The following is a 17138-nucleotide window of genomic DNA, read 5'->3' on the forward strand; positions in this document are numbered from 1 at the left end:
GTTTATTTCAGCTCATGTCATGACTCTCAGGGTCGTGAGATTGAGCCCCCTGTGTGGAGCCTGCTTAAGATTCTTTCTCTGTCCCTCTGCACATCCGCCCCCACCCCCACCCCCCTCCCACTGCCTTATGTTCTCTAAAAAACAACAACAACAACAACAAAACAAGAATAACATTGTTTCCAAGAAAATTCAGTATAGTTGACCCTTGAACATGCAGGGGTTAGAAGCACTGCTCCCTTCCACCATCCCCATTCTCCCACACAGTAGAAAATTCACATATAACTGTTTACTGGAAGAATTACTGATAAACAGTTGACTAACACATATTTTGTATGTTATATGTATTATAGACTGTATTCTTACAATAAATAAGCTAGAGAAAAGAAAATGTGATTAAGAAAATTAGAAAGAGGGACACCTGGGTGGCTCAGTGAGTGAGCATCTACCTTCAGCCCAGGTCATGATCCCAGGGTCCTGGGATTGAGTCCTGCATCAGACTTCCTGCATGGAGCCTGCTTCTCCCTCTGCCTGTGTCTCTGCCTCTCTCTGTCTCTCATGAATAAATAAATAAAATCTTTAAAAAAAATTGTGAGAGAAAACACATTTACATTACTGTATTTACTGAAAAAAATTCAAGTATAAGTAGACCCATGTAGTTCAAACCCCTGTTGTTCAAGGGTCAACTGTAGTTGGATTTTCAGTTTATTTGTTAATATATGTTGTATCTTTCTTTAGAAGAAGCCTTTTACCATAAGATTGTGTTCTATAATACCCTCAGCATTTGAATCAACACTTCTTTTTTTTTTTTTTTTAAGATTTTATTTATTTATTCATGAGAGACACAGAGAGAGAGAGAGGCAGAGACACAGACAGGCAGAGGGAGAAACAGGCTCCATGCAAGGGGCCCGATGTGGGACTCGATCCCGGGACTCCAGGATCACTCCCTGGGCCAAAGGCAGGCGCTAAACCGCTGAGCCACCCAGGGATCCCCCTGAACCAACACTTCTTACTTTCTATTGCCCTTAGCTACTCAGGACATTAGTGGGGCATTGACAAGGGACCATAGGCCAGGGTTTGGTGTTGGCCTAGCCCAGGCTCACCAGTCCTTCCTCTGCCTCAAACAGGACTTCGCCAACACCATTCCTGGCCATGGAGGCATCATGGATCGCTTTGACTGCCAGTACCTGATGGCCACCTTTGTCAACGTGTACATTGCCAGTTTTATCAGGTACTGTGCCATTCCATCTGAACCATGTTGGTGGAATTTTGAATGTGGTGAAATTCTAGAATTTGAGCTACAAATCAGTTGGAGTGAAAAGCGTCCCAAACATGAATGCAGTTTTTAGTTGTACTCTGTCTGGATTCTCTAAGGGCCCCCCATCCTGCCCTCCATGAGTAGAGAATCCAGAGAGAACAGCAACCATTTGGGTAATCAGGCCTTAGAAGCTGATGGGCTCCTGTTTCCTCACATTCTCTTCCAGGGGCCCCAACCCAAGCAAGCTGATTCAGCAGTTCCTGACCTTGCGTCCAGATCAACAGCTTCACATCTTCAACACACTCAGATCTCACCTGGCTGACAAGGGGATGCTGACAGTTGCCACGGAGGATGAATAGGGGCCCTGGGGCTGAGACAGCAGGAGCAAACGGAACAAGGGGCCAGGTTCCAAGGCAAGCCCCACTGATGTGATTCAGACAATGACGAGGCTTCAACTCACTGTTTTTCTTTTTTTTTTTTGGGGGGGGGAGGTTAGAGTGTTTTTTATTTGTGGGTTTTAAAAACAATCTGTATATACTGTCTTTGTGCTTATGATTTGGGTCGTGGATAAACTACAGCTTTGAGTTGGAAAGAAGTCACGGGGGTAAGACCATTTGGGTTTTTTAAAAAAAGTTTTAACCTGAAAGACAGTGTTGTCCAACCAGGGTGCATCTGCTTGTGCTTCTTGCTCCCAAGCTAGAGCCTCTGTTTCTGGGCTCAATCAGAAAGTGGATGTTCATCTGTGTCTGATCAGTTCAGGGGGTCCCCTGGCCTGTCGTCTTTGTAGCTGCCCCCAGCTGGGAAGAGGTGCATAGCTTGGATGTCTTTGCTACTGGAGAGCTTTCACCTGGGCTTCTCAAGAATTCCTGCCCTGGAATGATGGGACAATTGCCTTCTGTACGCTGGAGGGACAAAAGTTTGTTAATTAGATAAGCATTCTACCCACAAAGTCTTGCGGAGTGTGAGCTCTGCTTTGATATGGGTTCACCTTACTTCATCATAGACCGAAAGGCGGCTTCAATATTTTTTCTTCAGGAAGCACGAGAAATTATTTATAATAGTCTGAAAAAATACACTGTAATATTTCAAGTGTATGCAGTAGAATGTACTGTAACCGAGCCCTTTTCCACAGGTTATAGACTCAAGTGGCTCCTCTTGGGTAGTCCAGCTATGTCTTTTCAGGGACGCTACTGTTCACGTTTGTGCTGTAGACTTGTTGCTGCTGAATCCTTTCTGGGGGCTTTCCTGTTAGGCAGGGAGCAGGGGGCTTCTTGTTCACTCACCCTTTGCCTGACCGACCACCCTAATAGCTGCTGTGTTGTATATATACTACTCTTATGGCAAGTGTGTATCTGTGTGTGTTTTAAAAAATCACTTCTTTCTTACAGTGATTTCAGTTGTACCATGACTTATTCACTGAAACCACAAAATCCTGCTTACAACTCTGGAAAACCTAACCTGATTAGAGGTGTGACTATTCTGAAGATTACATGCACATTATATATATATATATATATAAATGTGACCAGTTTAGATGTAGTTTGTATTTTATTGAGGGACCTTTTTTCTTTTAAACTGTGATTTTTTTTTTCCCCTGCCTGATTATAGGAGTGAGGTTGACTTTGGGGCACAAGTTCTTTGTCAGGACAAGAAGGGAGGTTAGGAGAGAGAACTTGGTGCTCAGGTGTTCGGTTATTCTGTGCCATGGTGGTTCTCATTGCCAAATGAGGGTGCAGTGACTTGCTTCAGCACCTTGGTCTGCTATTGGTTCATTCTGTTTCTGTTTAAATCAGCCTTCCCTGGATGTTCACAGTCAGCTTAGGTCACTGATATGTCTGGCGCAGGGCAGCCGGCCCCTCCCAACATTGCAGCTCATGATCACTGCGTGGCTTTCTCCACGTTTGCAGCACTGAAGCCACTTTCCCCCCTCTGAGCTTGTACTTCCATTTCAGTACATGGCTTTTCTGGTTCAGGGCCGAGGCCCCTTAAAAACAAAATGGGTTTTTACATGGGGTTTCCGTTCTGGCTGTGTGATCCTGATGTGACCATCTGGCAGGACACAGCACTTTCTTGGTCCTCATCTTGAGTGCTTCCCTAATTCCAGTGTTCTGTGATTCTGGCTGAGCAAGTTCATGTCACCAGAGGCTAATTGTGGGTATCAAGTTGTGGCCTGGCACCCAAACAGCAAGAGATTTCAGGCTATTACTAAATGCCTGACCTTGAGATGAGTCAGTAGCTCACTGATAAATCTTAAACAGTGAAGGTCATTAGTAACAAATCTAGTTTTCACATTGAAGAATGAACTTGGTTTCTGAAACCAGAGACACAAGGGGTTGGTTGTTTCTGTTGCCTTAGTGTGGGCATATGGTGGGGGCCTTGGTGGCTGGAGCCCAGCAGTCCTTGCAGAAGACCGTCTTTGGGATCAGGGTGCCTGGCACCTTCCTCTGTGGAAGTGGTCACCTAGGGGGCCTCTGGGGTCCTAGGAAACTGAAGCTGGATTCTCACTAGAACTCTCAGCAAGAAGCCCAGAAGGTCAGCTTGGGTTTTATCTTCTGTTTTCCCCATCTGCTTTCTGGTCAGAGAAGAAGAATTTCCTAGAGCCTAGTAGCCAGGAAAGCAAAGCCACCTTGTGTCTCTGAATATGCACAGTGTTTTTCCTTCTCCCATTTGTTAGGATATTTCACCGTATTTTAACATACCCCTGGACTGATCTTCATGAATGGCATAACTTGCTTCAGATCCATTTTTTGTGTGTGTGAGAAATAAAATGTGACTGAAACTGTGTGCTCTCCCTTGTTGTGACTTCAGTTTCTCCCTCCCATGTGTGGTTTTCCATTCCCCACTTGTTTCTGCATCATCATTATCTTGCAGTCCTAATTTAGAAACCTTTGTTTTTTGCTCAGAATCTAGTGATCTCTGGAGGCACCTCAGGTCAGAGTCCTGAGCACCTTACTAGTGAGGTCACTGAGGGTCAGAGCAGCTAGAGTGCTTCTCCAGGGTCACCGGGCAGAGGCAAGCCTCACTCCACCTTGCACTGCCCCGCTCACCAGGATAGGGATGATCCCTGGCCCCACTTGCTTTTGTGAGATGGTGTTAAGTGTGCCTGGAATTCTGCAGCATTGGTTCTCCAAGCCGAGGAGGCCCAGCACCAGGTTGGCACTTACAGAGGGAGCTGATGAGCAAGGGTGTCCTGGAAACCTGGAGGTGGGGAGGGGTTCTGCAGAGGGCTGGGCCTGAGCATCCTCCCTGGTGAGCCCAACTCGTGACTGCTCATGGGATGCCTGAGTCTTTTCCCCTTCACCACCCTCAGCATTGAGAAAGTGTACATGTATGTTTTGCTTCTGAGAGTGAAATCCCTAAGGCAACCTGGATCTTATTTGTGCTTATTATTTTTTGCCTGTTTCATATTCTGAGCATATTAGTAGCTACAGTATAATTATATTTTAAATTATTTACTCTTAGTGTTTTTTATATTTTGTATCTCTAATTCTATAATGTATGTCTGAAATTAGTGTCTCACTTTTAGAAGGGGTGGAATGTAACATTTAATCTTATACAGGTGGTCTTTGGAGCCATTTTCATAGTATTTGTTTTTTCCCACTGGGCTGCTTCTCCTGTAACATATTTTTGGAATCTTCCTGCATAACACATTTTAAAGATTAAACAGACCCTGAATTGAATCTAAGCTAGTTGCTGAGTTGGCTGGAAGATGATCCTAATGGTTTCCTGAGTTCAGATCTTCAAACTGTCCACGAGTCCCCAGCAGGCTCAGCGGCACCCCCATGTCGATGGAGGTGGTCGGGAGGATGTAAATGACTCAGGGCAAAGAGCGTCACTGCTCAGAAAACTCAGCAATGGCCTTTCTCTATTAGGAACCTGCCCTAGGTCAATTTCTAAGTAAGTAGATTTCCATTACTCTATGCAATGTGATCCGTCATTCTGGAACCTCTTCCTGTGTCCATAATATTTTAGGCACTGTCACTGGCTTCCAGAGTAACTCCATCTGGGCCTACCTTCCTTTCCCATTGTGATGATGTGCTGAGTATCAGGTGGAGTAGCGAGGGGGTGGTTTTACTTTTCCCAGCGTTCCCGTTCTTCCAGAGTCAGGGAGGGGAGGAACGGCTAGGAGAAGGATGTCCAGGTGGCTGTCTAGACATCACAAGACAGTGAACCATGGGCATACTCACTGTGCTTGTGTGCAGCAGGGACTCTGAAGAAGCAGCTATAACAAATCCTCAGCTTCTTCCCTAGGGGGGCTGATTCTTGGCCAGAGTCTCATTGTTCTGTCGTTGTCTTGGTCAAAAGGAACTTCTCTTTCCCTTGATCACTCTCCACACAGTTGTCCATTTTCCAGTTTTTGGAAGACATTTGACACTCCCATTGTCTGATTTGGTTTCCCTGGTTGGGTGAGGGCCTGATGGCCTGATCTGCAGAGGGTGCTGCTCTTGGACCACATGATCAAGAGTGACCGGTCTCTTCTAGGCCCACCTCATCTTGGTCCTAGACTCTGCTCATCCACATCTCTGCAGCAGGCAGGCATTCTCAGTGAGGAATGGAGTCTCAGCTGCTGACTGATTGTATCACTGTCCAGTGTTCCTGTCTTTCTGTTCCTCCTGGCTCTGCCCTGTCACCGCCTTTTAGGTTGACTAGTAGGGACCTTACTACCTGGGCTCTCAAGTGGCTAGAGGTTATTCTTACCTGGGGCTGTCTCTTAATGGAGTAAGGCTTTCACCTGTTTGTAGGTGGGCTGTGTTTTCAAGAGCAAAGAGCTCACAGCTATGAGGGCAATTTGGGAGATATACTTTGGATGTTGGGATTTGTAGAATATTTGAGTAATTTATGAGACTAGAGGGCAGAATATGTGGCATCTTAAGATTTTATGGGTAGTGGGTTTCAAATCCCTTGGCCTTTTGAAGACCCTGTCCCATCTCCTTCCCCTCTCCACCAAATGCCTATCTGCTGAGGCTCCTTTTTATTCTTGAGCAAATAAGATACCAGCAGTGTGTTATTATTATTAATAATAATAGTTGCAATAATAGTCATAGCGCTTAATATGTGCCAGGTATAATGCTAAGGGTTTATATACATTATCCCTTTTAATCCAGAAAACAGCCTTTGATTATATATTATTGTCCTCATTTTATAAATAAGGAAACCAAGGCACCATGACAGGCTGATCTCACTAGTTAAGAAGATAGACTTAGGGCTCGAATAGCCCTAGGTTTAGGCAGGTTACTAGGTGTACCTCCAATCTGATGGGGTCTGACAGTCACCTCCCACAAGGGGTTATTCTGAGGATTTTATGAGCTAATGCATGTAAGCATTTAGCACGGTGCCTGGCACTTAGTAAGCACTCAATAAATGGTAGTTCTTGTCAAACTCAATAAGTAATTTGAACCCAAGTTAGTGTAACGCCAGAGACTGGGTTCTTAGTCACTACACTGTTACTTGCCCTGCACACAGCCTGGGTGTTCACAGTCTAGAAGATTTTGAGAGAGGCAGGCCAACTTTAACACCCACCTACAGTGTGTGGGTGCATCAGACTTCATTTAGAAGGCTAGACTGACAAAAGGAAAGAAGACATGGTGATGGGCAGCAATTCTTCACTCTTAGTTGGAGTGGTTTCCGTGAGGTCTTGCCCACTTTCTGTTGCCCATGGCCTGGCCTCTCCTTAGAGAAGGTTCTTACCTCTTGCCTGATGCTGCCTCCACTCCATGAGAGGTGAGGTCTTGTGACTCACTCTGGACCCCATTTTCCTTTGTACACAGCTCAGTGGCCTGAGCAGTTTCCTGTATGGGTGGGCCTCTCAAGGGCCAAGGAGAATGGGGAAAAGAGAAACCTATGTGGCCGATTATAGTACTGATGGAAATCTTAGTTCTGCCCATACCCTCACAACATAACAAGTCAGGGGCCTTGTGTTTTGTGCTTTCTTAAAAGTATTAATGGGCAAGGGGTGCCTAGATGGCTCAGTTGCTTAGGTGTCTGCCTTCAGCTCAGGCCATGGTCCCAAGGGTCTCGGGATTGAGCCCTGTGTCAGGCTCCCTGCTCGGCGGGGAGCCTGCTTCTTCCTCTTCCTCTGCTGTTCCTCCTGCTTGTGCTCTCTCTCTATCTCAAATAAATCAAATCTCTTTTAAAAAGGTATTAATGGGCTAGAAGCAGATGACCTCTTGAGAGGCTAGATGGCATGGAGTATTTGTTTCTGGTGGAGTTTCATTTAGCTAGAATCAAGGTTAGTTTAAAGGATCAGATAGGTGTGTGATGAATGAACGGAAAACAGGCACTGGGATTGTGTGAACAATATTTCACTTGGTTTTCCAAATGGAGATGGAGACTTGGGGGAGGGCATGTGTTTGAGGTGGAGGGTTCTTTGCTTTGAAGGAATCTTGCTGACAGAATCCCTGAGAGTCTCAAGCCAATGGAATAATCATAACTACCAATAGACCATGGACTGTTTCCTGGGTGTTGTTGGGGAATGAAGACCAGACTCAAAGCCCCATTGTATTTAAAGAATGGTCTCTTCCCTTCAGTTAAATAATGAAGTAATGACTATGAATGGAATCAGGAGAAGGTTGTAGAAGTGTTCAGTAAGCATCTGCTCTGACAGGCTGATCCTAGCTTGCCCTCATGCCCTCTTGGACTCTTATTTGCCAGGCCTGGCACTTCTTCCCTAATTATTGCATCTGATGGACACAGGTTGCCTTCTGTCTGTGAAGAAATGGGCTCTCAACTGGGGACAGGGGCCCTCTGGATATCGGGGCGACAATGCCCTGTGTTGGTCTCCTGGGCACAGGGCAGGGCCTACCTAGCTCCTTGCAGCCTCCCTAGGGCTTTACCTAAGTAACACTCACAGGGTGTAAGTGGACTTAGCCACCTGGTGATTCTGTCCCAAGTGAAATTGTGTCTCTTATACTGTTTTTGTCCTTGGCTCCCGGAACACATCTGCTTCTCCCCTTCATTCAGTTCATGGACTGGGCTTGCTGCCTTTGTGCCTAGAAATGCCAGAATAGGAAGGGAATTCTAGTTGGCAGAATGTATATCCATGTTCTTCTAAGAATGTCCTTCGTGTGCTGCTTTGTTTTCATTCACAGAGTGTCGTGTCACTCCTTAGGTCATGCTGGCTGGGCGTCTGGGGAACTGGTTAGAAAGGGGAAGAGATGAGTGGACATCATGGCCAAAAAAAAAAAAGGACTTGGAGCTGCAAGAACAAGTCAGGACAGAATGCAGAGATTTGTTGCCCTCCACCTAGAAGACAGGGGAGAAGCCACAGGAGGCAAAGGAGAGGCCAGGCAGGAGTCCTGTGGCTGAGGGCAGACTAATGGGGGGCCAGCCCTGTGTTTTGTGGGTGCAGGGACCAGAAACAGAGCTCAGAAGCCTATCCAGGAAGATTCAAAGCTCACGGAATATGGACTATCCTCTGGAGCTGATGCTGATAGCAAATTTTTATTGATGCTTCATACTTTCCTAAAGGGAAGGGGAAAACCAAAGTGGGTGAGGTAGGGGGCCCCTCTGTGGAAGCCCCAGGAGCTCTGGGGTGTTGGGGGAGCTGGGCACAGCTGTGGACCTGCTCCTCAATTCAGTCTTGCTCTGAGGATCGATTTAACCCGAAAGCTCCCCCAGACAGAAATGCCTCCCTGCCCCATTGGGGAGTGCCAGGCAGTCACCTCTGACCCATCCCAGCTGTGTCTGTGCCACCCAGAGGTTAGCCTATGTGTACCCTGCCTCCTCAAGGTCAGTGTCTCTGCTCCTCCCCTCGTGCGGTGTGATTCAGTCACGTCAGACGGGTAAACTAGTACTGACACTTGCTTTTCCTGCGCTCACACACTGGTAGCCTTGGAGCAGCTCTTGGGGGTGTGTGGAGCCCACCTGACAGTCCTTAGGGCCTCCCCAGATAGGTGTACTGCGTCTGTGCCCTTTACCTGACCTGGTGGTTTGTGGAATCCTTGTGTATTAGCCACAGCTGACCTTTCTCTGTGTTCTGATCTGTGTTGAACAGTACATGTAGATTCTTTTTCAGTGCAGTTCCAGAACATCATGTATTGTACATTGGGAAATATTTACCTTATTTATATACCTGAATGTTCCTGTTACACAAATAAACATCTATTAAGTTCTGTATTGTTTGTGGTTTCTGATGGGGGACGAGTGCCTTGTGAAGGCTGTGGGTGCGTGGGACTTGGCTCGAAATGGGGCGGGGGGGTGGTGCGGTGTGGAACCAGAATCCTTTCCCAGAATGCTGCCACCCCTGCCAGCTTCTAAAGACATTCTGCCCTTGGCCTTTGCAACCTGCTCTCTTGGCTTTGGTCCAGCTTCCCTAACTCTTCCTCTTCAGCCACTTTTCTGAGTATCCTTTTCCACCTGTCCCTAAGATTGTGGCACTCTGCCTGAGGCTTTCTCCCCCCCCACAACTGAACTCTGTCCTGGGTGTTTTGACCCACTCCCAGGGCTCTGATTAGCACACTCACCTCCATGATTCCCAAGTCTGCACCCCTAACCCACATGGGCTGCGAGGCCTCTTCATGTGGACTTTGCATGACCAAACCCAGACCCTGGCCTTTTACCCACACGTGCCCTAGCCCAGTGTTTTGTTCCACAGCCAGTACTTAGGAGCCATCTCATCAGTAAACACAGCCTGCCCATTCTTTTTTTTTTTTTCTTAAAGATTTCATTTATTTATTCATGAGAGAGAGAGAGAGAGAAGCAGAGGCAGAGACATAGGCAGAGGGAGAAGCAGGCTCCCTGATGGGAGCCTGATGCGGGACTTGATCCCAGCATCCCAGGATCATGACCTGAGCCAAAGGCAGACGCTAAGCCACCCAGGTGCCCTGACAGCCTGACCATTCTACGTTCATCCTGCCCGCCGGAGAAACGGTGGGGCCCCAGTCCTCTGTCCATGTGCTGAAGGCTCTTGTCCTGGCTTGTGAGGTCCATCTGCTGGCTCTGAGGAGGCCCCAGTCAATGGCATCAGGGCCCATCTCCTATGGGCACCTCTGCAATTGACTGCATCTGGTGACCTTCCACCTCAGAGCCCCTATGCTTAGGTCTTGATGATCTCCATGCATTCGGCAAACGTTCCTGGAGGGCCTGCTCTGTGCTTGACCCATCTGGTTGCTGGGAATGCAGCAACAAAGTCCCTGTTCTCATGGAATTCATTTTTTTTTAAATTTTTTATTTATTTATGATAGGCACACAGTGAGAGAGAGAGAGAGAGGCAGAGACACAGGCAGAGGGAGAAGCAGGCTCCATGCACCGGGAGCCTGATGTGGGATTCGATCCCGGGTCTCCAGGATCGCGCCCTGGGCCAAAGGCAGGCGCTAAACCACTGCGCCACCCAGGGATCCCTGGAATTCATTTTAAGAGAGGGTGGCAGACACGTGAAAAAGGTAGTATGTTAGCTGGAGAAAATGTAGCCAGGGGAGGGGAATGCCAATGGGGAGAGATTATTTTAAATAGGGTAATTGGGGAAGGCCTTGCTATCAAGGTGAAGTTTAGGCCACTGGACGCATTGAAGGGTAGGGGGAGGGTGTTGGGGCAGGTGTGCAGCAAAATGCAAAATGTCCTCAAGGAGCTACAGTGATGGAGCAGGGTGGGTGGGGAGGGGCAGTGGTAGGAAATGAGGTCCCAGAGATAGGATGTTATTATGCAGGGTGAAGCCATTGGCTTTTACTTTGTGCGAGATGAGAGCTGTTGGAGAGTTTGGAACCAAGGAGTGACTTGATCTGATGTTTGTTTTCAAACTCACTTGGCTGCTGTGTTAAGAACAGATTTCAGAGGGGTGGAAGCAGGAGGACCAGAGCGAGGGACACAACAACAATCGAGACAGCAGAAGACAGTGACTCAGCATGGGTGGTATAGTGAGAAACAATCATCAGAATTTGCTGAATGATTTTATATAGCATGGGAGAGGAGTGAAAGATGGCTATGATGCTGTTGGCCTGGGCAACTGGAAGAGTGGTGGCACCATTTTGGGGGGCCGAAGAAGGCTGAAGGAGAACAGGTTTGGGGTAGGAGGTGGGGCAGAGAGGGAAGATCAGGAGTTTGGTTTTGGATACAGTAGATCTGATGTGCCTTGAAATATCCATGTGGGGATGTCCAATCCAGAGGATGTGGATATTATTCTGTACCAGGATCCAGGAGACTAGGTGAGACAATTGATGGGAAGGAGTTCAGATCCAAAGCCAAGCCCTCTGTTCATTGTTCTGGACTTAGGGATCCACTTCTTTTCACCTGGGGCCCTTCCCCTCATGCCTTCTATGAGATGGTCTCATGCCTCAGACAATCCAGCATTTGAGCCAGGACAAAGACCTGTATGGAGTTTGTCTTCGGATAGCCCCCTCCCACCTGATAACAGAAGTGGCTGCTAACTTCCTCCTGGGGAAGAGGGCCAGAATTTTAGAGGCCCTTTCCTCAAGAAGGAAGGGTGCCATTACTTTTTTGGCCTCTTGGGGGAAGTGGCAGAGGGAAACAAAGCAAGAATGACTTCTGTATTCTGATGTTCAGAGGACAGGCAGTTGGGATAGAAAGCCCCAGAGAATGGACTGATGGCCTGACCGTGACATAATCACAAGCCATTACCTCCCCATAAAAGCCATTGCTAGTTCCAAAATCAAAGCCCAGGTTGCTGTCAAATAGAATAAAACCATGTTGCCATTCCCTTAATTCCTGCCTCTTCTCAATTTTAACAAGAAAGCCCAGCACATTTTCAGGGTCAAATGCACGTGCGTCGGAGACTAGGTTCAGGGTTAAGTCTGATTTCTATTTGAGGGTGTTTGAAGTTGTTATTCCTACAGTGAAGATGAGCCCTCCAATCTTATTCATGTGGTCCTGATTTCTCTGAGATTCCAAGAGTCTTAGAGGTAGTGCTTTCTTTCTTTCTTTCTTTCTTTCTTTTCTTTTCTTTCTTAAAGATTTTATTTATTCATGAGACAGAGGGGGGGGGGGCGCAGAGACACAGGCAGAGGGAGAAGCAGGCCCCATGCAGGGAGCCTGACGTGGGACTCGATCCCGAGTCTCCAGGATCAGGACCTGAGCCGAAGGCGGTGCTGAGCCACCGGGGCTGCCCAAGGTAGTGCTTTCTAAGCCAGTGATTCTCAAGCTTGGCTGCACATTAGAATCACCTGAGGAAATTGAAAAAAAATCTCCATGCCCAGGCATGGAGCACCTCAAGCCAATTACCTCAGAATCTCGGGCTGGGACTCTGGCATGGGTGTTTGAAAGAAATTCTCTGGCTGATTCCAATGTGTAGCCAAGATTGAGAACCGGTGGTTGAAACTCCCTCCAGTGAGTTGATTCCCTCCCAGACACCCCCTCGCCCTCTTGGGGGAGTGTCTCCAGTTGGGAGTCCCAGGGTCCCTGAGGTGAGCTTTCTGGATTAATCCCTGGAATGGTGTTGCCCACCATGGCTACAGTGTGGAATGACATGCCTCCACGTAGTGCTCATTCCTTTTCCCTGTATCTCAGAGACTGAGTCTGCATCTATTTTGCTTCACAAATGCCTGTAATATTTGCTGTGTGCTCCCAGGTGGCTCCTGCCTTTGCCACCCAGGCTTCTCTTCTGTAGCTCTCCCATCTTATGCCCTTCTTTCTCCTATGAGAAATGCCTTCTGCTCCTTCACTGTGCTGACCAGTGCCAGTGTCTGGGCACAGACAGGCCTATGGTTTTTGAGGGTCTCTACTTGTTGCCTGTAGTTGTAAATAGGTATGTGCATTGGTGGGGCGGCACATGGGGTGCTATGAGAACTGAAGTCCCCTAGCCACTACTGCCTCAGAGGCAGCTTCTTCCTCTACTCATCTCAAGGGTCCCTGTACTCTGTACCTACGGTGATTGTGATCATCGTCATCAAGAGGAGCTGAGGAGGGAGCCCTGTGGATCATAAATTTGTCTCCTACAGACTCCATCAGTTGCCAGATACCATCTCAGGAGAGATGTAGTTGGTGGCTTATTGAAGGTACAATTACTTTTTATTTGAAATAATTTCAGATGCACAAAAAAATAAGAATAGTGTAAAGAATTCCCCCACAGACTTCACCTAAATTCCTCAAATGTTAGCATTTTGTCAATTATTCCCTTTCTCCACACACACTTTTTCAAATTGTTTGAAATTATAGACATTATTCTCCTTTACTGTTCTGTAACCTTATTCAAATTTCAGCAATTATCCCAATAATGTTCTTCATAGCAAAATAATACATATAGTTTTGACTGATGCGATTTGTCATTGTCACTGGTTCTGACAGTAGCTTTGAGAATGAGAAATACCATCCCTGCCTTTCTGAGGTCCCGCCACTGCTGCCATCACTTCCTGGTCAGATGCAATCACTCAAGAGGCATAGGCATCATGCGGGGCAGTGCTGCCGTAAGCCCAGCAGAGGGCAGCAGTGGGTCATAAGCGAGGCACAGGGCTTTGGTGTGAGATCCCTCTGGGTGGAATTCTGGTCCAATGGTCCGCAGCTTTGTGACTTGAAGGAAACACTCAACCACTCAGCTTCCTCCTCTACAAAATGGAGATAATTGAGCAAATCTGCAAAGCACTTGTCTGGCACCTAGCACCTACTACTCATCCATCAGAAATTGATTTGTGACTTACCCCTTGATCTGAGAAGTGAATTTCTGGGGGAAGTAGAGGAAAGGCACCCATGCTCCAATGAAGGGAGGAGCAGGGTGGGACACTGAAGCTGATGCACAGACGAGGAAGGAGGCTCTTGGGGTGCCTGGGTGGCTCAATTGGTTAAGCATCTGCCTTTGTTGGGCTCAGGTTGTGGTCCCGGGATCCTGGGATAGAGCCCCACATGGGGCACCCTGCTCAGCTGGAAGCCTGTTTCTCCCTCTCCCTCTGCCTGCTGTTCCCCCTGCTTGTTCTCTCTCTCTCTTTCTCTGTCAAATAAATACAATCTTTAAAAAATAAAAGGAAGGAGGCTCTTGGGAAGGAAGGCAGGGGGAAGTAAAATTATAACAGAGCATCCCAAAGTCAGTTAGATCTGAATTCTCAGTGGGGTGCCAACTGAGCGTGTCAGGGCATTGTGCAGAGTCCCACCCGGTGCTGCGACCACCCCTCCCCCTCCATGGAGTCCTTCGCAGATCCACAAAGGGGGAATGGCTGGTCTTCCTTTTCATTGTGGCCAGGAGAGTGACCAACTTTTTCTCCTAACTCCATCATTTCCTGATGTGACCTGGTGGCTTTGGGCAAATCCTTTAACCTTTCTTTGCTCATTTCCTCATCTGTGAAATGGGGGTGATGAGAGCCCCCACCCCATGGTATTGTTGGGAGGGTGACATGAGTTAGGAGTTGGAAAGAGTCCTGACTGAAACATCATCAATTATGTTTTATATGTTAATTATGTTTAAATACTTGGGAAGTATTAGGATGATACTTACACTCAATGGATCACCACTGAAGGATGCTAGTCAATGAAATCTATTTCTGGAACTTGTAAACAAAGGGGCAGAATCCAGCATTGATCCTGCCTTTTCTAAATAAACTGTATACGAATGCAATCAAATACCTGCTGCATGAAGATGAATCAACTAGCACCCTAGGTAGTAATTTTGAAATTGGTAAATAAAGTGAAAGGATTAAGAACAAGGAAACAGGGCAGCCCTGGTGGTGCAGCGGTTTGGCGCCGCTTGCAGCCCCGCGGTGTGATCCTGGAGTCCCGGGATCGAGTCCCAAGTTGGGCTCCCCTGCATGGAGCCTGCTTCTCCCTCTGCCTGTGTCTCTGCCTCTCTCTCTCTCTCTCTCTCTCTCTCTGTGTATGTCTCTATGAATAAATAAAATCTTAAAAAAAAAAGAGCAAGGAAACAGACCTGTATACTCAGGATCACTTGATTTATGACCAAGGTTAGTGCGGTGGGGAAAGGATGGTCTTTCCCATAATTGTGGACCCGGTTCCATTGTTTCCTGGTAAAAGTCTTGCTATTTAGCATAGGACAGAGGTGGTCATGGGGAGCAGGAGAGATCCAAGGGAGTGGGCACATAACTGGGTAAAGGGTGTGAAGGATGTTTCAGAGGAGAAACCCTTGAGATGGTTCTACTTTCCCTCCCCCACCTTTGCAAATCAGAACTTCTTATGGTGAAGTTTCTTGGTCTCCTCTGGGTGTTGAGAGCATGGACCAGGGCTGGCTGTTTTGGTGCATTTGTTTCTGTTATCTTTGTTTTAACAGCCTCTCTCTTTCTGGCATTGGTGGGCGTTGGCATAATTAGGTTTGCAGAAATAGCCATACTTCTTATTCTCCCCACTGAGTGTGATTGATTTGCCTGTCATTTGCATGTGTTCAATTCCACTGTGAAAATTATTCCCCATCTACACTGGAGCCTGAAGGACTAGAAGGTCTGAAGGAAGAATCAACTTAGCTAGTCCTTTAAGCAGCTGCTGTAGATTGGGCTTCTCCAGAGCAGACCCTGAGAGAGGGGAGGTCATCGGGGGGCATGTTCAGGACAAACCCACAGTGGTGGGGGAGGCAGACAGAGAAGCACGTATCAATGAGAAGGTCCTGCCAGGGGGGCAGCTGGGACTCAATCCCTCTGGAGGAATCCATGAGACTACAAGAAGCACAGTCTTCAGGGTTGGCACTGCTAAGAGGTGAGGAGGTTCCTCCAACTTGTTTTGTCACCAGTTGAGGAGAGCTTCTGGGGGAATCGAATCCTCCAGCATACTGTACCCCCTGTGCAGTGGGCTAAGAACATCACTGCAGCCAGAGGCAGCTCTCAAGCAATGAGTTGAAAGCTCTTGTGTAGGAAGCCATTGCATACTGGGAATGGTGAGGGCCAAGGGGGTAAGGGTGGGGCCTGGCGTCCTGGGCTACAACAGCTTTCAGGGAAGATTAGGGCTGCTGGACCTCAGGCCATGACTGGCAGGGCAGACAGTCTTTCCCAGCATGACACAAAAGATACCATCATTGCCTGTGGCAGTTTCATGGTTTGAGATGCTCACAACAGATTATAAACAGTAGCAAGATAATTTCCATGACAGTCCCATCTTAAAATAATCCACTAATTTTTTTGTGTTTCATTCAACTTCTTTGTTCTTTGAAATAGCCACCTTGTGTGTAGCCCAGGCAACTCTTGCAGCAGGTATGGGTTGGGTGTGGCAGATCCTTCCCAGGAATTCATGAATGCAATATCTAGAATAATTAGCTGGCTTTAATTCACTGATACCTGACTCATGTGGGCTCGGTCCGCGGGATACTATAGAGTAGATTGCATGCTTCACAAGGATGCTGGGTGATGGGGGTCAAAAGGCAGAACAGCTACATTCACCTAATCTCCAACATCCAGCTAGGAGTTGCATCCAGTCTGGGTACATCTGGACACAAATCTATAACCTGCCTGGAGGATGTATCTTCTAATTTGTACAAAGTTGCTGTATGAGTTAACGGAGGCACCACAGAGGAAAAGTGAGTTTAGAAAAGAGTGATTTACATCCACAGTATGTCATTAAGGCAACCGTTGGGCAGAATGAAGGCACTGTATTGGTTGGTGTTCAGTGTGGATGTGAAGTTGAGTCGTAATGGTTCTGGGACCTGCCATATTTCTTCCCACATTAGTCCAAAGGACACTGATGCTTGGCCTGACATTTAACTGTTAACTCGAGAAGGACTGAGTGGAAAGTTACATCAGCTGTCTTAAGAACCCTTTTTACTTCAAAACAATAGTAATAACAAATACCAAATAACCACTTACTCCTCCACTTTACAAAAAAAAGGCAGAAAGAAACACAGGAGCCTACCACACATCCATAGTTTTTTTGTTTTTGTCCTTTTAAAAAGATTTTATTTATTTATTCATGAGAGACAAAGAGAGAGGCAGAGACACAGGCAGAGGGAGAAGCAGGCTCCATGCAGGGAGCCTGATGCGGGACTCGATCCCTGGACCCTGGGATCATAACC

General features: G+C 47.2%; 1 protein-coding gene across 1 annotated transcript in view; it reads left to right on the forward strand.

Annotated features, from left to right (window-relative positions):
• The window catches only part of CDS2 (CDP-diacylglycerol synthase 2), a 65515-nt gene extending 56147 nt beyond the window's left edge, over positions 1–9368 (forward strand). Inside the window, exons 12-13 of the mRNA XM_041732307.1 lie at positions 1125–1228; positions 1482–9368. Coding sequence (XP_041588241.1) covers positions 1125–1228; positions 1482–1614 — 237 coding nt within the window. The 3' untranslated portion in view covers positions 1615–9368. The remainder of the gene's footprint in view (positions 1–1124; positions 1229–1481) is intronic.
• The last annotated feature ends 7770 nt before the right edge of the window (positions 9369–17138 follow it).

This window comes from Vulpes lagopus, chromosome 18 (assembly GCF_018345385.1).
Source record: "Vulpes lagopus strain Blue_001 chromosome 18, ASM1834538v1, whole genome shotgun sequence".
In the NCBI taxonomy this organism is placed as follows: Eukaryota; Metazoa; Chordata; class Mammalia; order Carnivora; family Canidae; genus Vulpes; species Vulpes lagopus.